This window comes from Xiphophorus couchianus, chromosome 2, assembly GCF_001444195.1.
Source record: "Xiphophorus couchianus chromosome 2, X_couchianus-1.0, whole genome shotgun sequence".
NCBI lineage: Eukaryota > Metazoa > Chordata > Actinopteri > Cyprinodontiformes > Poeciliidae > Xiphophorus > Xiphophorus couchianus.
The window spans coordinates 15,570,169-15,595,266 of NC_040229.1; the positions used below are offsets into that span (position 1 = coordinate 15,570,169).

Consider the following 25,098-nt stretch of genomic DNA (forward strand, 5'->3'; position numbering starts at 1 on the left):
TGATGGAGTGTGTAAAGTTGTCCTGCCAACATATACTGTGGCAGGAAATCTAAAATCCTGTTTCCAAACAGGATTTTCAGTTAGAATTGATGGAGCTTACCTACTAAAGTTAGTGTGGCATGATTGTTGGCAAGACATTAAGCGAAAATATGAAAAGATTTCAAAAGACTTCAAAAGATTAGCTGTTACTTTTTCAAATTGGAGTAAAGTGGAATCTACGGTATTAAAGTAAACATTATGCAGTGACATTCTGTCATATTTCCCTGAAATCAAGAAAAGTTTTTATTTTGTATCTCACTTTAAGTGAGAAATGTTTTATCCAGTTTCTAATCAGGGTTTCTTTCCTAAATAGGAATTTATTTATGGTTATGCCTAGTTTGTTAAAAAAAGCCCCAAATTCCACCATAAAATAGTTTTTTACATTATGTATGTCTGAAACAGCAAACATGGCTGCTCTTCCTTCTTGTAGTGCTCAACTTCAAATGTGACATGCACTCATGTACTTAATGCTTTTTAGAACAATGCCAGCCTTTTATGCAGCATGCCACACCCTCTGAATAAATAACTGGGTAAACCTGCTGTAGCTGCAAGAAACAGAAGAGAGGACATGTCAGTATGAGTAAAAAACTACAGTATTTTAGAAGTAGGACTTACAAGTACATCTTAGTAAATTCAAATATTTGTCAGATTAAAAGTACCTTTTAAATATTAAAAACCTCTAAGTCAGTATAAAACATTTTTTAAATTAAGCCCTGATGTAATATTCTAATCTTCTAAACATGCATGTTTGAGCTAGTTTCAACTCTAGCATGCTTTATTTGAATTAACAAGTCTTTGCAATGCCTCTGCTGAACTTGACAAGTTGTTGAGGCAATTCTTTCCTTTGAAAGAAGTGTGTTGGAGCAGGAACACAAAATATGCAAGGGAACATGTCCCCAGGGCTGAAACAGGAAACTATCAATACTACAGCAACAGTGCTAATGAGCTAAGGGCCGTTTTTCCTTCATTTAAAATAATTCTAATTTCTAAAATGTGATTTTAAAACTTAAATTGACCCCAAATCTCTTCTGTCTTTTGTTCATTTTTCACTTTTTTTTGTTACAGCACTTGCTGAGCCTTTGAGCCACCTCAGACATGATTTATTTTTGTGAGATCTTTGGCAGATTTTGCAGGATTCTTATGACCTAGCTACATAGGGTATACAAGAAACTAAAAGTAAATTTGCAACAATTTCTTTCAAGAGAATTTGAATGAGTCATATTATTTTCGTTTCCCAAATTCTTAAAAGCTTGTAATTTTATAGAGGCATAGATTATTAATCATGTGGCATCTATTTTACCATACAACTTTTTGGTACAATGTTCATTTTTATTTCTTTATTTAAAATAATAAAAAGAGACATATATTAAGCATGTATTTATAACATAGTGGTGCTCTCTAGTGAGTCATGTACAACCACAGTCCTCACAGCATTCATCACAAAATAATATTGAAGATGGATTACAGATTTCCTCAGTTTTTGCTTTTTCCTCACACATAAGTGTTTCAGATCAAACATGCTTATTAACTTGAGCAAATACAATAAGCAGTTTTAAATGGATTTCATTCATTAATAGAAAAAGCCATCAAAACCAAACTTGCCCTTTGTGTAATTGGTTTTGTTTATTGGTATTTGAGTAAAGTGTATAATGCGCTGACTTTTATTTAATATTACTTTTATTTGTCATTTTTACTACGGAAAGGTATTGTCGACAACACATTAATCAACGAAAAACAAACCACACATTTTTAAGCTAAATAAACACTATATACGTCTTTCACGATTATTACACTAAAACGTTTTGCCTTGTCTGCTGATTGTTGCGCATGTCCGCTGCGAACGTTTACGCTGCATTTCATGGACACAGTTTTTAAAAACCTTTTTAACGATAAGAAAGATGTATGAGGATAAAAACAAAACTCAGAACACCGGCTGTTAAGAAAGACTTCCGATCCAACATTTTCAGTATAAATACAATAACTGCATGGTCATATTGTAATAATTCTCTGTTTGTACCATTGTGAAATTTGTAAGAACGATTTTATTGGGGCGTACGTGAAAGCAGCACACGGTACCCTTTGAGAACTCATTCATCACGATAGCTGTCATGCTAGCCGTTGTCATCGCAACCTGAAGTAAAATCGTTACCGCTACTGAAATGTAACGTAATTCACACACCCATGTGAATGATTATATATGCTAGTGGATATCGCCAACACTTGCCTGCGTGGGGGACTGGGAACTAACGTGTCGTGTTATGGGAGAAACACGGAGGTCAGGCGAACGGTGGACTGTCAACAACAATAATGTCCGTGTGAAACGACTCTGCTACCGCTGTAATTGTTCTTTCTCTATATTATAGCACCGGTAAGGATATTATTGTTCGCAGTGGGAGTGTGAAGGGTGTTTTGTTAAACATGTTGTTGTTCTGCAGGGGATGGTCGTGAAAACATGGCCGATCAGGTAACCAGAGCTAACGAGATTTTGACTGCCATGAAGTTAACCTAAGTGGCTTTCAGGCTAGCCGTTTTTGCTAACATAATCTAGCTAAGTTGTTGGCGCTGTCATGATTATATAGGGACATTTGGTATTTACGTTCCGATTGTGTGTCATACTACATTCTTGGAATTGCTGAGAAAAGTAAGCTTATTTACTTATGAGGCTGTAAATTGAAAACACGTTTCTATGTACTACAGATGTTTTGTAATGACTAATCTTCAGTGTTACCACCGTTAATTTGATGTCAGCAGCCTTGGTTAATTCCCTTGTCAGTTGTAGGTTTATGCTTGCATTTATTGTTATTTACATACCTTTACAGATCAAATTAAACCATGCCTGGGAAACTAAAGGCCAAAATCGTGGCAGGGCGCCACTTGCCTGTAATGGACAGAGCAAGTGATCTAACGGATGCCTTTGTTGAGGTAAGAGATGATGCCTTCACTACAACAATTTTATATTTTTCTATTCGAAAAAACACAATAATAATGTATGTGGAAACATATATGAGCATTAGAAAATATATACTAGTTTGATTCTGGAAAATCTAATCAGAAAAAGTACATTCACCCCTGCTTACCCTGGGGTAAAAAGCATAATCTGGAAAGCTGTAGGTAAATTACATACAGTACAGACCAAAAGTTTGGACACACCTTTTAATTCAATGAGTTTCCTTTATTTTCATGACTATTGACATTGTAGATTCACACTGAAGGCATCAAAACTATGAATAACACATGTGGAAATATGCACTAAACAAAAAAGTGTAAAACAACTGAAAATACCCCTTATATTCTAGTTTCTTCAAAGTAGCAACCTATTGCTGTGATTACTACTTTGCACACACTCTGCATTTTCTTGATGAGCTTCAAGAAGTAGTCACCTGAAATGGTTTTCACTTCATAGGTCAACCTGCCCTGTCAGGTTAATAAGTGGGATTTCTTGCCTTATAAATAGTCATGAAAATAAAGAAAACCCATTGAATTAGAAGGTGTGTCCAAACTTTTGGTCTGTACTGTATATAATTCTGAAAACATATTATCTTGAAAGGTAGTGACACATCATATACACTTTGGCTTTTTAGGTATGCTTTTCTAAAGACGTGTGATTCAATACCAAACAGCAGCACTTTACAAAATGTTTGCTCAGTTTTGGATTTCCTGGACATCAATGATGGTTAAGATATAACATGTCAATGCTTTAAGATGATTTGTTCATATGTTTTATGCATGTTGCGTGTTTTGTATGATGTGTTTTTCTAAATATTAAGTCATTTCTTTTGTCTTGTCTGTCGCATATGTACAATATGTTGCAGATGATGCATCTTGTTTTCCTAATCTCTTTATTGCGTTATTTCCCATAGATGATGAAATTAAGTTTTGCCCCTAAATTTTTATAATCCCTGTTTCAAATATACAACTTTATTGGCATTCAAGCATGCTTGTAATAATTAATAACTTAATTAACTTCCTGGTTAGTTGTTACCAAGCTGTGTTTTGATTAATTACCATCATTATAACTGCATACAACTTTATCATTGATGTCTGTTTCTATTAGGTAGCAAAGTAGCTGTAAGCTAATTAGCATTTGGGCCATTAACATATCAATGGAGCAATATAACAACTGTTCCCAGAATAGTTTGCTGGTGCTATTTATGCACTGTTTTTTTTCTCACATGAATAAAACCCCAGGGATTTATATATTTGTTTCTTTCTTGTATGTAATGCTTTTTAGGTAAAATATTTAAAATAATATTTGGTTTCATTATATCCTTCTTATTTTAAATAAAATAGAATTAGAATATTATAGCAAAACATATTGGGAATTCTTTTAAATAATATGCAAGTTTTATTTTAATTTAAGCAAAACTTGTTTTCTTTAATGTGTTGCAGAGAGTTACTTAACTGGACTTTTAAAAGATATCTTTCCCTTTTAATTTTTACAGGTCAAGTTTGGAAATACAACTTTCAAAACAGATGTTTTTCCCAAGTCCCTTAATCCACAGTGGAACTCTGAATGGTTCAAGTTTGAGGTAAAATAGATTTAAAATTAAAGCGGACTAAATGTATCACATCCTCGACACAACTTCTATAAATCTGAATTGTTTGTATTCATTTTGACCTTTGTTTCCTTCCTTCTCCTTTTCCTTCTGTCACTGTTCAGGTTGATGATGAGGACTTGCAGGATGAACCATTGCAGATCACAGTGTTGGACCATGATACATACAGCGCTAACGATGCCATAGGGAAAGTTTACATTGACATTGATCCTTTGCTATGTACTGAGGCTGCCTCTATCATCTCTGGCTGGTTCCCCATCTACGACACCATACATGGTATAACACTAAACTTGTGTGAGAAACTTATAAATCCAGAGCCTGAACTACTGCTTTGTTACAATGTTTGTGTTATTTTCCATTAGGAATCAGAGGAGAAATCAATGTCCTTGTAAAAGTGGAGCTTTTCAACGACTTGAATCGTTTCAGGCAGTCGTCTTGTGGGGTCAAGTTTTTCTGCAGTATGTTTTTTACTTCACAAGACATCTAAAGATGTAATTTATTTACGCAGTGAGACTGCGAGGTTTAAGCACTGTCAGTCTTAGAAATCTGCTAAAACTTAAATTGCAGCTGAAGAAAAGCTTTGAATTGAAACATATTTTCTCTCGTTCTTTTTGTTCAAATTCCACCTCCAGCCACATCTATTCCACGGGGCTACCGAGCAGCCATGGTACACGGGTTTGTAGAAGAACTGGTGGTGAATGAGGACCCAGAGTACCAGTGGATAGACCGCATTAGAACCCCTCGGGCTTCAAATGAAGCGCGTCAGAGACTCATCTCTCTCATGTCTGGTATGAAAGCCTGAAACTAATCCTCTTTGATTGGGAATAGGAAGAATTTGGATTTGTTAACATCACTGTGTGTTTTCCCCCTTGTTCAGGAGAGCTGCAGAGGAAAATAGGGCTTAAAGTTCTGGAGATGGGTGGGAATGCAGTGGTGGGCTACCTGCAGTGTTTTGACTTGGAGGGGGAGTCTGGCCTGGTGGTCCGGGCCATAGGCACCGCCTGCACTCTGGAAAAACAGAGCTCAGGAAGCCTCGTGAACACACACACGCATCCTAACACAGCACCTGCTTCTAACGCCTGCAATTCCCCGTCTAAAGATGGAAAGGAGTGAGTATAAACCCAGAACACGGGCATGGACCTTACTTCTGTTTATGTGCAGATCGTTCTGCAGATCAAGTTTGTGAGAATGACGATGGGCTGTGTGTGCATGAGAGGGAGACCATGTGGACAGAATGTACTGAATGCTTTTTTTTTTTTTAATTGTCCTTTTTACAGCCCTGTGTGTGTCTCAGTATTAAGGACTCCCCTTTATATTTTGTGTGTTGTGTCTTTTATATTGCATTCTGGAAATAATGGCGCAGAACATAACCTGAGACACACACATGCACATTACACATAAAGCCATCCCCTGCCCCTGTTCCTCTCACCTCGTCCCCTCCTTAAATCTGCTTTTGCTTGGCTTTCTGATCTGCTTCTGCATGTTTCAGTGCTCTTTACCGTGATAAATATTTAGCGCATGTGTTTGGCTCTGCTTTTAACACTGTTCTGTCTTCGTCTGGTTCTAATTGTCTTACTCTCTTGGCTGGTGGTTTTTCATCTAGCTTCCACTGGCTCAGCTACACTTGAGTGCATGCGTGCTTCTGATTTGCATTGATACTGTAGACTTGTGAATGTAATGATGAGGTACAAAAATATCTTCTGGTAATGATTATACCGATAATATACAGATTTAACGGTTTTTGGTGAGGGTAGTAGTCTGAGCAATTGAAAAAAGTCAGAGAAAAATTTGGTTGTTGTAATAAATAAATATTCCTGTTTCGTGAATCAGCATTTTTGTTTATTGTGGTTTTTACTTTTATGGAATGGAAATTAAAAACAAACAAACTTCCAAGAAAGTAAAACCTATTTTTTTCTTTAGATGCATTGTCAGTGAATCACACTTAATAATAGCAATAAAGGGTATGTTGTTGAAACATTCTGTAAAAAGATTTTTGTAGAAAGACAAAATAATTTAAATCTAAAGTAAAAAAAGGAATATTTCTGCGACTTTGTTAGAACACTGGAAGTGTTCATAGAAGTGTTGATTACATCAGTATTTCACCATTTACTAAAATGGATGCATTAACAATGGATTAACTAGACCGTTTTAAAACCTTTATTAACAAATATTAAATATTTCATCTTTGTTTCAGTTCATCTAGTGAGAAATGTTGATATATTTGTTTTAATGTATGATTTTCTTCTAATCAGCTTATCAGAATTTTATTATTTGGGAGAAAAATGTTGCAAAAGCTTTGGCCAACTTTTCATTATCTTAAATTAGAGGTGCCCCAATCAGCCGGATTGAGATGGTAATGGACCATTTTCCTTTGATCAGCTCTGATTGGTGAACTAAAAATATCAACTTTAGAAAGCATCAAAATCAAAAACTTTCACAATTTTCTATCTAAAAAACTGCGTAATTTGTGAAAGGAAACTCCAGGTTGCTTGTACTTAAAATATTTTCAACATAATTGATCAACCTTGATTTAAAAAAAGCAATATATTGCTACAAAAATGACAAATTTCTCAATTTTCTTCGCATGATCTCTGTGTTTTTCTCGTGATGATTAATGTGTATTACAGACGTTTAGCTGTCAGAATGGGGAAAAAAACAAAAGGGAAATGTTGGAAGGACATCTCATTTTGTGGTACGGAGTGGACCAAAATGTCATTTTAAGGTACTGCAGTCCACCTGGTAGTTGGAAGAACATAAATCAGAACATGAATCAGAAACATTTGATCAATAATTTATTCACCTGATTTTGATAAACAGGCAGAAGTGATGCATTTTTTTTTACAGGAAATATAAAATTAAATGCAACACATTTTCTTACCTTAGGAACAATTTTTTTGAAAACTTCCAACTTGTTGCCATGGAGTTTTTACTCCATCCATTTCTGTGTTGTCTCTAAGCAGTCACATACTCCATTCCACACATTCTATTTTCAGAAACAATAAAGAAACTAAATTTCAGGACAAAATTTGCTGTTTTCCCAACTTAATATTAGTATTGCAGGAATAGATGTATTTAAAAATAATGCTTTTAATAAGAAGAGTTTGTTTTGGCCATTTTCTGTTATATGCATCCCTGCTCTGTATGACTGAGTAGCAAAGATGAGTGCTGTGCATGAGTTACTTGTTGCTTTTACATGACTAAGTTAGAAAACAGTGTCTGTGTCAGTGGGGTAAGCTACTTTCTTCCTTGCTTTTCATTACTTTTTGACCTTTTTTTCCTCAACTGCAGTGTTGTGCTGGTTCTTGTGTGCGCTTCTTTTATCCCTCTCTCTGCCCACATTTGGATTGGGACATTTCTCACCTATGTCCAAATCGCTCTTGCGTCCTTCTTTCTCTTTTTCTCTTTCTCTCTGTCTGTGTGCTGATCGGCCCAGGTCTCCCCTTGCCCATGGATGTCGCTCCACCCACAACAGTCCAGTGCATTCAACCTGCAGCTCCCAGAGACTGTCCCAGAACTTCTCTGTCTCTGTTCCCACACTCATCTTCACTGGTACGCAGAGGCAGCGAAGGAAAGCAGTTCACAGGAACAAGACAAAATTTAAAATAAAAGTGTTTTTAACTGATTGTTAAAAAAAAAAAGAAGGGACTTTTCTATTTTGAATGAGATCACTTTACAGGACAGATCAGTCCCAACAAAAGGCAAAATAGGGCCTTCATTTGATAAATGACAATAGTATCTTTTTTTTGTTTTTCAATTGTTCATCATGAACAGCAGCATCTTATTGGTTTTCAGAGGAAGCGCCTGCTGTGTCTCTACATTCCCCTGACCTTTGCTTCACTCTAATGGGACACATACTTCAACTTGTCCATCCTGTTTTCCTTTTCTTTTTAAATCTTTTTTTGTGTTTTGCCACCTTGCTTTTATTGTTGTGTGTTTGCGTGCCTTTCTTTGTGCGTTCCCCTTTGCTTTCTCTGCTTGCTTTTTAGTTTCCCCGGCCATCCATAGCACATCGAGAACACACCTCACCCAAAGCAAACATGTCACATATTTAAAAGAGTCCCCTTCCCTACTTAGGAGCAACATTGCGCATATGATCACACACAGAGGAACGCTCCGAGGGTGAGGCGGTGACTGACGAGTGTGCGTGTGTCATGTTCTCCTGGCAGGCCGGTATTTGGTGAGGATCTGCCCTCGTCCTCCGGCCCGCCTACCCCTTTCCGAAACCTCCCCACCTCCTCCTCCTCTCCTCCCCCCTTCTCTCCCTTCAAGCCATGCAGCCGTCAGTCCTCTTCATCAGACACAGACCTCAGTTTGACGCCCAAGACGGGTAAGAACACTCTGCCCATACCCCTCCTTCATTCTCATCATTCTGTACTCCTAACACCAACTTCTGGTGCTGCTATGGTGATGGTTTTTGTTTATTTTGTTTATTCATATTTAATTCCATGTTTGTTTACACTTGATTTTTTGTTCTTTGTTCACTTTTTTTTATTGTGAATTTTGTTGTGAATGTTTGTTTAGCCATACCCTGCTTCCCATTTGTCCTCAGTGGCCTGGTGTATCTTTCAGTCTTGCTGTACGAAAAGTGTATCTGCAGTGTGAAGATGCACCAGATCTCTGTTTTAGCTTTTCCTACACTTATTTTGTGGTGTTAGAAGCACTGTGTCTCAAGAGAGGGCTGTTTATGATTTGAGGTAACTTTCTCATCGGCGGCTATTAAACTTGTCCCTGATTCCACTTCCAAAGTATAGCAAATTCAGAATGAACAAAAGCACTTGAATTTAGTTTTTTACCCTAAACTTCCTTTATGAAGCACCGGAGATGGTGCAAGGTTTTCATATTTCCACATAGTGAACCCTGTTCAGGTTTAGTCTTCCTGTCCATTCTTGCTAATCAAGATGCAAGTAGAAAAGCCTCACAACAACCATTTGCCCTGTTGGTAAAATCTGACCAGAGTTTCCCATATTTCAAGACAATGAAAGTCCTGCAAAATAAATCACAATGTCATAGTATACAACATTGATATTGCAAAGATCTGCTGCAACAGCAGATACCATTAGTTAATTATTTAAGTAACTGGCATTCAGGCTGTCCATGCTAGTAACTGCTCAGTGCAGTTTAACATTTTTTTTAAAAGGTCAAGTGTCGGTCAGGTTGTAAAGTCAACAAACCCAAGCAGTAAGACATTAGCACTGTTAAGTATTTGATTTATTGCAAGTCATATGACATCTACAAACATTATCATGTGTCACATGTTTTCCTAACCTAGCATTCACTAAGGATTTTTACCCGTTAAACAGAATTGCAGTAGCTTGCCGGCATACATAGTCTCATCCACTGGGGTACATAAAAGTTTATAATGCAATGATTCAGTCAGGCTCCAAAAATAACTGTTATAAACTACATAGAAAGTAACTCACCTATAAAGCCTCCCATTATCCACTGCTCAATAAAATCCTGACTCGTGAGAGAATGTATTTTATCTGTTTAGGAACAATCCAACAAGGAATTTACAGAAAAAAATCTCTTTATCATTCAAGATAACTATTTAGTTGATGTAGACTAGAGTTACTGTTTACAAATCTATTATTTTTCTTTTATTGGCAGTTGAAAGTTGTCCAAGTAACAATGCTGCTTGAGAAGCAGATCTTAGTGGTGAACAATCCCAGGATGCATTGCATTCAGACTATTAAATGAATGCAGATATTCTGGTTGGTCTTCATCTATCCTCAAAGCATTTTGAGTACCTGGATTTAGTACGGTTCAGACACAATCAATTTGCTCAGGCAGGACAAAACAATATCTACAACTTTTTGACTATGGAAATATTTTTTAGTTGCAAAAACCATAGGCAGTCATGACTTATTAGCTACCATTAGAAGGTCAACCATTATTATCTCAAAGATAATTAAGAGCTCGAATGTCTGATGGCAAAATAAACAGCCCAGCTTAAGCTCACCGAAGCCCAAAAACACTGAATACCAGACTGAGCAATAAACAGGTTTACCTTGGAATACCTGTGATTATTCTGTATTTCTACTGTGTGCACCAGTTTCACACAGTAGAAACTGAAAAAAATATGTAAAAATCATAATTTTACATCCTCCTTTTTTTCTGATGTTTAGCAATATGTTTTATTTTCTCTTAATATTCGAGGCTGGGTTAACATTTAAACTTAAATTTTTTATATATATATTTGTTCTAAAAACATGAAAAAGTTAGTACATGTTCCTTTAATCTGTCAAAATATTATTGTTAATATTTATTTATATTTATTATTATTATTATTATTATTAAGTTGTAAGAGTTCTAATGTTGCAATATAAGATATAAATTTGCAGTATCATAAGTAATGCTTTTGATTTATTTTTCAAATAAGAATAAAACAATATTTTTTAACTCCAGTGAGCCCATAAGACTGTGGTATTTTTACTGAAGGTAATAATAATATCAGATGTTATACTAGCTCAGATGCTATTTCATTTCATTACATGATTAATTGATTCACACCATAACCCTCTCACCACAGCTGCTTCCAGACCCTTCAGGAGTGGACCAGTAGTCCTTCAGTGTTCATTCCTCCTCTTCTTTATTATTTTCCTAATTCTTTCGTCTTCTTTCTCCTCTGTTACTTCTTTGTCTTTCTTGCTCATTTTCCTCTTTGTCCTCAGTTAATATTCACTTTGACCCAGATATATTTGGACATCTAATTATTAATGATATTGGTCTTGAATAATTCAGACATACAAAAGACAAAACAACCATAGGAAAAAACATGTTTTTAAGTATAACATCAATTGAGATTTATATATATATATATACGTATACATAATATGTGTGTGGGATTATTATTAGCACTGTTTTGCTAACAGGAACAACCTAAAGTTGCTTAAACTGTTAAGAAATAAAGAAACAATCTACACCATTCTTTGCATTTTTCTCAGATTTTAGAACTTAACCTAGAACTACATAATTTAAATAGTTCTGTATGTTCAACTGATTATTTATATTAGTTACTAATAGTACTAATCTAAAGTTCTCTACTTAAATTTAAATACTATAGTCATTGTCCCAAGAACATATTTATGTCAATGTCCAAATATTTCAAGGGCTAAATGTGTCATTGTTCCAGTTTCATCATTTTCTGTTCTCAGTTCCACTACCTGAACACAGAGAACCTAAGAATATTGGAATTATAAATCTTTATAGATGAATCAGTAAACTGTTTTTTATTTCAATTGGAATTTTTACTTGATTGCAGTAAATTATTTTTGTTAATGCACTTCTAATTTCAGATGTTACTAAAGTTTGAATTGAAATCTCTAGTTTATAATTGATTAAACAAAACCCTGTATTGACCTATGTGAAACTGGACAAGTCCAGTCATGATTTTTACTGATCCACCTAATCAGGTCAGTGGTCCCAGTCTAGGGCCCCAGTTTAGGACCTATGGCATCCTGACTTTTCATGTTTCATCTCTCTCTCTTTCTTTTTCTCTTTCTCTTTTTCTCTCTCTCTCTGTCCATATTTTCATTTTTTCTGCCACGGTCTGTTGTTATGCCTCCACCATCTATCGTTCCTCTTTCTGTTCTTTCTCACTGGTTCTGTTTTTCTCTGTGCATCCCTCCATCTTTTTTTTTTCCTGCTGGATAGACGAGTCCCAGTCAGGGAGACGCAGGCCAGGGATCTTCCTCTGCCCCAGCTCCCCCGTCCTCTCTGCAGACTCATTGTCCCTTCCTGGTTCGGGTTCTGTGGGCCGTGGTCACAGCTCTAGCTGCAGAGCGACCACCCCGCCCATCCCCTCCTTCACCCACTCAGACTCTGCCTTGCTGAGAAAGAGCGTGTCCTTCACTGAGGACCTGCTGCTGGCAGCCTCCGGTATAGTAGGACTGCTGTGTATCCTTAAGTTACTAATAGAAAGGGGTCGGCAATGGCTACAGGTCACAAACAGATCCTGTCCGATCAGAAACGACACCCCTGCATGCCCAGAACTTTCTGTAAAGCAGTAAAAGAAAAACACTTTTGTTATCAAATCAGTATTGCACCGATGCAGTAATCACCTGGCAGCTTGGTTTACTTTCTGGTGGGTTCAGACGTGTGTTGTGTGAAAACTGAATCCAGTTTGCTTTCTATAACCAGGGATGGGCAGTGGCGGCAGCGCAGGAAAGGAGGCTGGACAGTTGAAGACGCTGCTGAGGCAGCAGACGCAGACTGCTCTCGAACAGAGGGTACAGTGATACCAAACACTCGCGCTTTTTCTCTCTCACATGTATTTACACTCCTGACTTTTTCCACATGTTAGACATCTGAGACTTCCCTGTATACTACAGCAAGCTAAGCATGACAGTTGATGCTTTAACATTCAATTTGTGTTGCAAATCTGCTTCAGATGTCTGAGTGCTGGGTCACACGATACATTTCATTTTCTGTGAGAGATTTCTCATTTGCACTGGTAATGTACAGTATATAAGTGGTGTGCCCTGTTTAAGACCAAATAATGTTCCCTTTTCTGTCCTCTTGATTACTCGTGCATCTCAGGGAGCATCCTCCTCTGGGTTATTGTTAAACGCCAGGGTATGTCCCATCAGTGTGACGCTCGCTCACTCCCTACCTACCTTTTTCTTTTCCTTAAACACCCTGACTAAGCTGATGGCCACCACCAAGCAGTCTCAGTCAACTCCTAACCTGACCCTCCTCTGCTGTTTGTGGATCTTCCCAGGGTGGTGGTGGGTTGAGCAAGATCTAAGTTTGTCATATTTGCTCGTTTTGCTCCCACCACACCCAAATAGTCACAAGCATGTTGGGCAGAGGGCCAGAAGCCTAAGAGTTGCCTTCTCTTTAAGTCTGATGGGGTGTGTTGTGTGTGTGCGGGGGTGTGCGTGTGTGGAGCTATGTGTGCATCACTTTTACAATCTTTATTTTTAAACACATCCAATCTTTTTAAAATTTTTTAATTACCTGAGTGAATATTTTCACTTTTTTTTTTAGAGTGACATCACTAACCCTATACATAGAGATGCACCGATCAGAATCCTGTAGCCGGTTTAAACTGCCAACATGATTCCCAGTTCTTCCTGAAGATAAGAAAACAATACAAGAACAGCTTTCAAAATACATTTTTTGCCTTTCTGGTATGATTGGGTATTAATACTTACATTTGGTGCAGAGGCAATGTCATGCCTTGTGTGAGAGAGAACCTTGACTGTTAATAGTTTTATTAATATTTAAAAACAAAGAAAACTGAATAACAGCATTGGCATTTCAAACTGGATGTAGCATTTTCAATGACTGACATTTCTAGACAGGCTACAGTCATGAAAAAAATAGGTCTGAAGAGATTACGTTAATATGGATAATTAATTAAACTTTAACAGCAAGAACATTTAAGTAAAACACATATATTAAGTGAATAACCATAAACCCGTTGTATAAAGATTAGTTACTAAGTGGGATACATGTAAAACATTTGCCAAAGGGCTCTAGTCCGACTCTCAAAGGAACAATAAGAAATCTCTAAATACCCTTAAAAGACATCAAGAGGCCTAAAGCAGCCTTTTCCTATCGCTAATCCACAGGGGAAGTCTTTATAAATGACTCCACATGTTTATATTTAATGGGAGATGTGCATGAATGGAACCTTTGCTCTTTAAGAAAAACATGAAGGCCAGACCAAAGTTGCCAAAATGAATGTAGACAAAGACCAGGAATTATGACTGAGTTTTTTGGACAGATGTGTGTCAGTTTAAATTACTTGGACACAAAATAGAGAACATGTTTGGTCAAAGCAAAAAAAAAAAAAAAAGCTAAACGAAAAAACTCATAGAAACTGTGAAACAGAATGCTGGACGTGTCAAGGATAAGAGATGCTTGCTGCAGCATGATCTTGTCAGCTCCCCGATGTTAAAACTCTCCATGAAATTTATTGAGTATCAGAGAACATGTAAGATCATGGAGAAAAATAAATAAATGATCCAAAATGTGAAACAAAATCCACCAAGGACTGGATGAGACATAGGAAAATAAAACATTTCTTAAACTGTCTTGGTGCATCTCTAATATTCACCTCATAATTAACTTGTTGCTCTGAATGGGAGAAAACATCAGACAGTTTTGTTGCTATTTTGAGATTTTTTTTGGCACAAAAGAAATGAATTGTGTTCCTGCCTGATACCTTCCAAAACCTTTCATCTCATACCGATCCTGCATGATTAGAATCACAACGTTCCCCATTTTCAATATGAAGGAATGCCAATGGGAAGTAAGGTTTTCCAGCTTCCTTTGTGTATGAGTGCATGAATTTGCAGCATAATTGGAGGCAGATTACCGGTTGCCTTGGCAATGGTCAAAATCGAGCATGCCATCGGTCGTTCTGATCCTCAACAAAATATAACTGTGTCAAATCTGAATTTTTGAAATGCCTTGACTTTAACTGTTTTTCAGTCCTTTTCAAATTTGCTTATTTGTCTTTGTGGATGTAAGCTGGTATTGAGCAGGTGTTGAATTCTCTGGGTTAAACATTGCATGTTGCTTTTGTTACACTCTGCATGTCCACACCTAAACCGATTATGTTTTTACCAAAGTCTACATACAACACTCAAAGATTGGTTTTAAAAATAATCATTTAGCTGCAAAGAACATGGGGTTTAAGTGTTTCTCAGGTTTATAAAATTACCTTACCATTTGAAACAATGAAGCTTTATAATAAACCTAAAATTAATAAGATGTTAGTAAAACAGTTTTCTTTTCTCTTTCCAAAATTGACAGATCTGCTTCTATTTTCTTAATCAACAGGAGTTCCCCTTCTTCACCTTGACTTCTTTCCCGCCGGGTTTTCTGGTTCACGTCGGCGGCGTGGTCAGTGCCCGTTCTGTTAAATTGCTGGATCGCATACACAACCCCGGTGAGTTCACGGCAATGGACTAGAATCCGAATGTGGCTTGTCTGTTGTAACAGGATGCGAGTGCACTCCTCCATTGACCGAGTGTGTCATGTTGAGTGTCTGGTTTTGTTTTACCTGGCTGATACTCAATGCTGCCCATGATCCTGCTGTTTTTTGGTTTTCCTGTGTATGGTCTTTGTACCAGAAAAAAAAAATGTGTTGAAGAAAATGTTTGAGCTCTGAAACAGGTGAAAGTTGCTCCTTGGGGTATGAATGCTATGAGTATGAGTATTTTGATGAAAACACTTAGAAGGGTAAAACATTGTCACCTGTCACAAGGTTTATGTATGTGGACAACTTTCACCTCATTTTTTTTGTGTGTGTCCATATGTTCTAGTGGCTACTTTAGCTGGGTTGACATACAATAGTGGTGCATGGCTCCAGATATTGTGTGGTGTAGTGGTGTTGGCTGCAAGTTGCAATAGAGTGAAGTGATGTTTCTCTAGTATGCTGTCCCACCTTCAGTGTTTCAATAGGTTTATCATTTGTACTTAACTTGGTTTATTTGGCACTAAAGACAATTAGAGCATCCAGTTTATTGGTAGTGGTTTATGTTGCAAAACATAAAAAAACATTCTGGTCCTTAGCAGGTTTGAGGTGTGATTAATAACACTTTTGATAACCTTCAACATGTTCTATGTTACAGTGTTCTTATTTGATTTTACAATATTAACCCATAAAGCACAGGACATTTATAGAGAATGCTAAATGTAACAGTATGTTGTGGAACCATAACTTTTGATATTTCTTTGCGGTATGAAATTTGTTTTTAAAATGCTGAAGTTTGGGTTTCAATTATGTCTCTGCCATTTGAAACTGAAACAAGTCAGTCTCTGTCAAATGAAACAAGAATTTATAACGTTATATACCCGCATTTTGTAATTCAATCTATGCAGAAGGGTTTATGGTTAATTCAATGATTAAAATGGACTCTGGTCTTTCAGCTGCAGAACTAGTCCACCGCATTTAGCTAAGTGTGTTGCGGATTATTTATCTTTCTGAAGAGTAAGGAACTCTTTAAATATACTGAAAAGAGCTTATTTATGTGTAGGAAATGTTAAATCAAGCTGTTTTATTTTGTCTTTGGCGATGTGGTAACACACACTTGGATACCGTCAGAGCAACAAACAGCAGAATATTTTAACTTTTTTAAAGATGTCTGTTCTTAATGTTAAAAATCATTTTGGTGAACAGCTCCAGGCTACAACTTAAACTCGTGCTTCATAAAAACTAAGAATATGCTTCTGCTTTTTTGACTTTATTTTTGATTAAATAATGACACAGTGTACTTAATGTGGTCGTATTCAGCTGTGTTTGTATTTATATCATTAAAGATTTGATGTAAGGACCAGATGTTTTTTTCTCTATCCAACACATGTAACAGGAATAAAATCAAAAATAGCCTTGACTTTGATTACAACCACAAACCTAAATGAGCATTGGATCGATAGCTGATATTTTTGATAATTGCCCAGTTTGTCTTTGATTCCTGAATGATTCTACAAAGTGATTCTACAAAGTGAACAGCTCATAAATGTGGATGGGGTTCAGATAGGTTGGACATTTTTAAAAAGTTTTTAAGAAGTCCACAGGAGACCTGAAAAAAATACTACGTTTGACATTTGCTATCTAATTTCTTATATTTTATAAACGACTTATATTTTAATAAACGACTCTTATATATGGGTATTTTCTCGTTTCTATGTCATTAAAGAGCGGGATCAACAATGGTGTAAAATCATTCATGTGTAAAACCAACTGAAGGTTTTAAGCTCCTAATGAAATTTTTCCTCAATAATTATTATTTCTCAATTTTATTTTATCCTATTAGGAACATATACATTTAAGAAATTTAAATCTGTCGTGTAGCAAAAATGAATCCAGCCATTAAGAGATCAGGAGAACCACTGGAGAACCAAGAGTATAAGCTTTAAGACTTTTAGGGGTACTTGACTGCGATTCATTCATTGCTAGCACATGTATTACCACTTATATACACTCATCAGCCACTTTATTAGATGTATCTTTCCAGCAGTGGCACACAAAGTGGATATGCACTATATGCAATGCACAGGTGGGCTGGCGGGAAAAGGATTTCTAGCTGACATTTTCTATATTTAACAGCTTTGTGCATGTGTAAATGATGTAATCAATAACAAAGGCGCATCTCTGATTAGACGCCCCTCGCTCCTTCACCCAACTCCTCCTGTTGCTCTAAAGGCTGAATTATAGTGGCTCTTTCAGAGGGTTGTGTTGAGCGTGCGCGAGGCGAGCAAGCAGTGTCGCTTTTATTGATGCACACGTTGGCGCTCCATTGTGCAATTATTTTTTTTTCATTTGAATCGTATTGTCATCTGGTGACACGAAGCTTAAGATGGAGAGGCAGAAACGAAAGCTGGCACAAAACAACAAAACAGAAGAGGGGAAGGATAAAGATGTCATAGGGATGAAAAAAGCTTTTCAAAGTGGTTGAAAGACGGTAGGTAAATTATGTCGGTGTATGAAAAGACTGGTTTAAGTTACTAGTAACATGACAGGTCACTGTTGTCCTGGAGCTATGTGCAGCATTTATAATATAATAGATTTTAGCAAGAAAAATATAGAGATTTCTTTTTGTTTTTTTTGTTCTGACATTCAGACAGTAATCACTTTTTTAACTATGATGAATCATAAAACAGATAAAAAATAAAAGTTGGCAGTGATACAGTTAAAGTTAAAGGTCTTCACTCAGTTCTTTACTATAGTTCTGTTTGTAATATATCTGATTAGTCTGATCAGATGCAGTATCCAGTCAGTAACTGTTCTCCAAGGAGATTATTTAAAAATAAAATATGTTTTTTTTACATGTGATTTGTATTTTTTAAACAGACTTAATACAGAGTTCACGGCATTCAATTGTGTGGATGGAGAAAAAGAAGAAAGGAAGACAGAGAAAGAGTCAGGACAGACAGTGGAGTATAACAGGTTGGTCTAATACTAGGTGAAAGTGTAGGAATATCCTCTTACTCTTAAGTGATTGATTTTAAAGTATCTTTTTAAAAATGCCTTAGCGATTTGCATTAGTTAATTGTTCAAAGCTATTAAATAAGGCTTGTTTGAGCATATGACTAAGCAGGGAAAAACACAGGCGTGAACCAGTTAGCAGTGATCTCTATTGAAAACAGTGTTGCACAGTCTATTTCATTTGAAGCCATTGTTGACAAATGGGTGAGTACAAAGGGACATGTAGCATTTTAGTTTTAAAATTTTTCCATAGTCCAGGCTGTTGTTCAGATGTCATAATTTCACATTTCCACAATGTCCTATTATGCCTATTATATTTCTGCATACACCTAAGAATGTGTGTACTTGCGCCCCTGCTTACCAGTACCAGGTTGGACCCTCAGTCTTTGTACCAGCCTTAATTCTTTCAAAAAGCTGTCAAAAACATTCCTCATGTTCTTTGAGATTGAATAATGGTGACAGTGGAGACAATTGGAGCACATTGACATGTTTAAGAAAACACTTTTAGATTATGCCGGGAGTAGAAATTAAAGTATGGACATACTGCTGTTATAAAAGCAGTAATGTAGTCAGCAACAATACTCTGGCAGGTTGTGGCATGTAACGCTCAACTGGTACCAAGTAACTTGAAGTGTGCCAGGAAAGTACACTTTAACCACGACAGCACCAGCAACCAGAATTGTTTATACAAACCCAGATGCATCCATTCATTATGTTGTTGGATGTAAATGCTGAGTCTACATCCCCTAATAAAGACATTAGTCAATGACTGTTTTAAATTAACTCAATAGCTGGCAAAAACGGAGAAATGACTATTTACAATCTACATTTATTGATGCATTAAGGATTACTGAGGTTCTAAATGAGATGGAGAGTGGCAGGGATTGCCAAGTAAATGCACACTCAAATAGCCACAAAACTGTCATTTAAAATGAGTGCATTCACTATAGCATCCTGTCCTTTAAAGGGTGATTATTTGAGTTGTTTCCTTCTTATCACATTAATCTATGCTGACCATTCTCATCTGATCACTAACATCAACAATGCATTTTAATTCGCACAACTCATATATTTCCTCTTTTGTTAGATCATTTTCTGTAAACCCAAGAGATGGTAGTACAAGAAGATTAGCAGCTTCTTAAATACTCTGACTGGTATGTCTGGCTCTAGCAAGCATCCTACATTGAAAGTAACTTGCTCATTTGTGTTAAACAATTTAACAGACCAGTATACCTTTTAGAAGTGGCAGATGAGTGTATAACCTACCCATAAAGTATTTAAATTATTCAATTTATTACATGGACAGATTTTAGGTGAGCAATAACGTAAGATTAGTTCAGCTGCTACATCTCCCCATCAAGGTGATACTTGGTTTCTCAACACACTTGATTTAAGCAAATTCTCAGCATAAAACATCGTCATTTGTAAGAAAAACATCAGACGTCATCTGTGTGATGTGACCTCAACTAGAGTTGACTCCTGTTGCATGCTTTGTTTTGTATCGTATCGCTTCTGTTCTTTGTCTCTTTATAATTTTAGCCAGTCCTGAAGCTTTGTAACATCTCCGTTCCTCATGAGTCTCCCTTGAGGTAGTTTCAGTAGCTCTGACGTTAGTGTGTCTTTGCATTAGTGATTGTGGAGTGCTGCTGTTGTGCTGTGCTTGTTTGTTAGACTGTCTCTTCTGTTCTCTCTCTCTTCTGTACTAACGGTGTGTTCTGGCCCAGCCTTGGGTAACACGCGCTCATACAAACTGCTAGACTGGAATAGTGTCACTGCAGGTATTTCCCCCTTCCCCCCCTTTTACTGCTCTCACTCCACCAGGGTGATGGTAGCTCAGTGAAGTTAAGTTTGCTATGCCCGCTGAGTTGTCATTGAACGCTGAAATTCAATCAGTATAGACTAGCTAGCTTAGCTATCTAGAGATGAATTAATAAAAAATCCATAGCCTGATAGCTAAAATCTGAATTCACTGAGCTGCCCTCCTCCTCTCTTGATTCTGTGTGAGTGTGTGCTGAGCTGAGCATGCTCTGTGTTGTCACCACACCCCATCCAGCCTTGCCTGGCTATCCCCACTCCACATGTGCGCGCAGACACCCAACTCATCGTGCTGCACATTAGAACTCTCCCCTGACGTTGTTTTGCCTGGCGCTGTTTGTGATGCTTCCTGAACTGGCATTGTGGTCAAACCTGTCTAGACCAGAGGAGGTTTAGGAGGTTTACTCTGTGACAAAGAGCCATCTACTGGGCATGTTCATCCCTGCCTCACTGGGCCGTATTCATACTGAGAGTGAGCACGGAAGGATGGGTGGATGGATGAATGGAGGGTTGTAGGCAGATTGACTGTATTGATGAAATATATTCTGGATATGATATGTATGATGAGAAAAGCTATGAGCTTGAGACAAGCTAGTTCGGATTTGACGGACTCTAGTGGATGAATATGGCCCTTCTTTGGCCATGAACGTGCACATGGCCATGAGTGTGCACGTTGGTGAGCCTGTGCCTGTGGCGACATGCTGCTGCTGCTGGTTTAAAGGAACCCACAATGGGGGTCTGATGCCTGACCATCAGTCATTATTCTTCATCCGTTTTAGTTTGAACACTCGTTCTTCTGCCCTCACTCATTCCTCGTCTTCATCTCACGGTTAAGTTTCATCCGCATGTTGCCCTCCCAGGGAGTGATGTTGGATGGCTCTTAGGTTTATTTATGTCTTCTTTGTTCATGCAAACATGTGTGAAAACAGTCTCTCTGCTTATAACTGTTAGACTCTAACACAAAATGTCAAAAACATACGTGTATAAGAAAACCTCGCACCACCACAACTTTTTTTATGTATTAATTGCTTGTTGCTTATTTGTACAAGTTAAAGGACTAAGTCATATTTTTTACTTCTTTCAGAACTCCCTGGATTATCTACCAGTAGATTTTCTCTGCCACATAATATAATTAGGTTTAAGGGAGAAACATGACTTTCTCCCAAGAAACAAAGTTACCCTGAACCTTCAACCTCACCCAGGCTGTTTGTGCATTTCAGTCAGGTGTGTACAGTTACCCTGAGTAAAATACCATTGCTTCATAGTACTTTGGTATTCACACAAGCATTTCAAGTAAAAATGTAAAACATAATCTTACACCTGATATTTTTGATGGTTTTCCAAAATAGTTACCATAATGGAACTATTATGGTAATTAGCGATATTCTATTGTATATATATATTAAATAATATAGATAAACGTAAGCAAATTATAAAATAAACACCTGATAAAATTAGAAGAATGAATGTAAGCATTTTTATTTCATGGCATCTTCTCTTTTTGTCATTCTTATCTTTAATCAGTAAAACTCTTAATATAACAGGCTAATATAAACTACCGTACTTAATTAGTCCGGCTTGCTGCTCAGATAGCTGTCCAGCAGTCGACTGCTTGAGTAATAGTGGAAACTTCTTAACACCATTGTTTACCTTAATGCATTAAACCACACCACACTTTCTTAACACTTTTTCTCGAAGGTTCAGGGTAACACCAAAGTCCGACACCCCCTTAGTTTTTAGGTTCACTTTCTGTATAATCTGCTTTTTTTATAATGGCATATTCTATGAAAAAGCAGAGGGGTAAAAGTGGCCTCAGAAAGCCATCCTGTTTCTCCTAATAGTGAAAGAGAGTGATGAGATTTTAGAGCATGTGTGTTTCCACACATGATATAAAACATCTTTGACTCCTGGTCAAGACCTTGACAATAACTTCATCATCCCCTAATTCTCACCAACCATTTTCACTTTAACTTTGCCTCACAAAATGACTATTGGTTTCTGCTTGCGTTGATACACCATTTAACTCATAAATCAACAGAAAAAACTAGTTTCTGTTGGCTGTATAGATATTTTGTGTAAATTAATGAGGTTAGATTGGATGCAAACTCAGTCTGCCATTACCTCAACCCCAGTGTTTAGTTCAGTTTTGAAAAACAAATCAGCTCATTTTTACATGTTCTATGAAAGCTCACTGAATCACAATTTTGTGTTTTGCAGATGAACCTGAGACACGTGATGCCTGGTGGGAAGAGATTCGTCAGGAAATTAAATCTCATGCCAAAGCTCTTGGTTGCCATGCTGTTGTAGGTTACAGTGAGAACACAAGCATCTGGTATGTTGTGTAAATGAAATAAGAAAAATGTTGTATTTTTATATTTTATATTCATCATGTCTCACTTTCAACTTTTACTTTTCTTATTACAGTGAAGAGGTGTGTATTCTGTCCGCATCAGGGACAGCCGCCATCTTAAATCCTCGATATATGCGTGAAGGCTGTCTTGACATTGGCAGCACCGACCAAAGGTTGACCTAAGTTTCTTGGTGTAATTTTAGATAAAATCTTGTGGACTTTCATCTGCTTATACACACACGGTGTTTGGTTTTTTGACAGGTTCGATGATCCATCACCTCCAAGCTGTGGCTTCTGTCACATCCCGTATGACGAGCTCAACATGCCATTTCCTGCCCAGCTCACGTATTGTTACAACTGCAGGCGGCAAAAGGTAGCAAATGTCTTGTTTCCAAAAATATATCACCAGCGTTTGGGTTTTAACCTAGTCAAGGAATAAAAAGTGGATAAAACGCAAAATATTCCTTTATTTTAAGGTTCCAGATGTGTTATTCACAACAATCGACTTGCCAGCGGAGGCAGCTGTCACAGGGAAAGGCTGCCTCATTCAGGCCAGGTAAAACAGCACAGTTGTCATTCTTATCTGACATTTTTTAAAAGGGCCAAAATGCTTTTATTGAGACATTGATGAGAAAAAATGGAACCCAGTTCAATTCAATATATGTCTAGTCTATATATAAATATATGCTTAGCATAAAGTGCAAAAAGAAAGAAAATGAGAGAAAGAAAAGAAGTGTGGTGGAAAAGTTGAAGAATCACAATAATGAAGCAAAATCTATCTAATAGTTTAGGGATTTACGAGGCGTGGCTGTTGTTAAAGCAACCTGAGCCTCCTTAACACCTCAGCAGACTCATGTAAATTCATGCAAAAATCAGTTTTAAGTATTGACTGCATCTAACCCTTACTGTACAGTACATCAACATACTTTAAAGTAGGGAAACACTTCTGTGTTGTTATTTTTTGGTTATATGAAATTTTCTACTTTTTAGGATAACTAAATATAGGATTTTTCTAAGCTCCATAGAATGAATCTATCTGCAAATTTGACTTTTTAAATTTAATTCCTATAAGCTTTAATCTGTTGATGATATTTGAATTTAATATAGTGCACCTGTGAGTGCAAACTTAGAAAATGCAAATAAATGTATGGTCATCTTTGAAGAATAAATAATTTTAAATGAATAAAAGCAGCAGTAAAGGCAGTTACATAAAATATATTGGCTAGGTTTTGAACAATATCCTGATTACCTGTTATGTGTAAGCTAAGCCATTGTGCATTTTCACTAATATCACGTAATATGTTTCCTGTTCAAAGACTCTGTCTAGACTGCAGACTGCATCAAATTTACTCACATCATTCCATATGTACTTTTGCACCAATTCATTCAGCAGTCTGTATTGATTCACGCTGTGATTCAGTGAGTTATTGGAGCTTCAGTGAGAAGAAGGAGGATCAGAGAGACCAGACCCTTAAAAAATGATTTTCATTTCCGAGTTCCAAGACTGCAGCAGCTTTTCATTATTTCTGATCTGTACTGTATTCATATTCCGTCAAACATAAAAGCAAATTTATCTCATGTTTTTTTATCACCTTTAATTTAATCTAGATTTACTGCAAAATAATAACTTGAGCGGTAGTCCAAATAAAAAAAGAAAGAAAGGATATCTGGGCTGTATAACATGCAGGATAGATGTAGATATTTAGATTTGAAATGCACTATATATTTTTAGATTTCTTTGCTTCTCAGTTCTATACACAAAGGTGAAAAAACAATAACTTTTATATTAAAATGAATAAATTCTAAGTCTTTAAGGGCACCCTAAATGTCACTGATTCTCACCTTCCAGACTGTGTCGTCTGAAAAAGAAAGCTCAGGGAGAAGTGAATGCGACCGCCATCTCAAACTTGCTGCCTTTCATGGAATACGAGCTGCACACTCAGCTGATGAATAAGCTGAAGCTTCGGAGCATGAATGCTTTGTTTGGTCTGCACATACAGATCAGCGTTGGCGAGAACATGCTGCTGGGTCTTGCTGTAAGACAACATTTCAAATTGTCTTGAAAAGTCAATTACCTACATGGCTGACCTCAGTCCGTTTTAGAACATATGTTCTATTTTTCAGTCTGCTACAGGAGTGTACCTGACAGCTCTGCCTGCACCCGGGGGGATCCAGATAGCTGGGAAGACCTCCGGTGACCTGAACAATGAGCAGCACATCCAGTCTATCCAGAAAAGGATCAACGACACCATCGCCAAGAACAAGGAGCTCTACCAAATAAACCCTCCGGTAAGGTGGCGTCATGTTGGCTGTAGACTGTAGGAGTTTATAGGGGGTGACCTTTGTCTTTGCTGTGCCAAAGTAGATTTTCAGAAATATTTCAATACACGCAACCA

At 37.0% G+C, this 25,098-nt stretch overlaps 1 protein-coding gene across 15 annotated transcripts in view; it reads left to right on the plus strand.

Moving 5' to 3' along the window:
* The first annotated feature begins 2,101 nt into the window (after positions 1 to 2,101).
* Positions 2,102 to 25,098, plus strand: part of c2cd5 (C2 calcium dependent domain containing 5) — a 31,636-nt gene continuing 8,639 nt past the window's right edge. For 6 of the 15 annotated variants that reach the window (XM_028032743.1, XM_028032761.1, XM_028032750.1 and 3 more), the window contains exons 1-18: positions 2,102 to 2,407; positions 2,859 to 2,961; positions 4,482 to 4,568; positions 4,700 to 4,871; positions 4,958 to 5,053; positions 5,228 to 5,383; positions 5,473 to 5,704; positions 8,762 to 8,922; positions 12,249 to 12,473; positions 12,735 to 12,823; positions 15,387 to 15,495; positions 18,403 to 18,498; positions 22,570 to 22,684; positions 22,777 to 22,875; positions 22,964 to 23,075; positions 23,179 to 23,258; positions 24,552 to 24,738; positions 24,827 to 24,991. In XM_028032743.1, coding sequence (XP_027888544.1) covers positions 2,872 to 2,961; positions 4,482 to 4,568; positions 4,700 to 4,871; positions 4,958 to 5,053; positions 5,228 to 5,383; positions 5,473 to 5,704; positions 8,762 to 8,922; positions 12,249 to 12,473; positions 12,735 to 12,823; positions 15,387 to 15,495; positions 18,403 to 18,498; positions 22,570 to 22,684; positions 22,777 to 22,875; positions 22,964 to 23,075; positions 23,179 to 23,258; positions 24,552 to 24,738; positions 24,827 to 24,991 — 2,271 coding nt within the window. In that variant the 5' untranslated portion in view covers positions 2,102 to 2,407; positions 2,859 to 2,871. Of the gene's footprint in view, positions 2,408 to 2,858; positions 2,962 to 4,481; positions 4,569 to 4,699; positions 4,872 to 4,957; positions 5,054 to 5,227; positions 5,384 to 5,472; positions 5,705 to 8,028; positions 8,145 to 8,761; positions 8,923 to 12,248; positions 12,474 to 12,734; positions 12,824 to 15,386; positions 15,496 to 18,402; positions 18,499 to 20,261; positions 20,316 to 22,569; positions 22,685 to 22,776; positions 22,876 to 22,963; positions 23,076 to 23,178; positions 23,259 to 24,551; positions 24,739 to 24,826; positions 24,992 to 25,098 lie in introns of all 15 variants that reach the window. The other 9 variants (XM_028032769.1, XM_028032791.1, XM_028032799.1 and 6 more) reach the window with 5 other exon arrangements.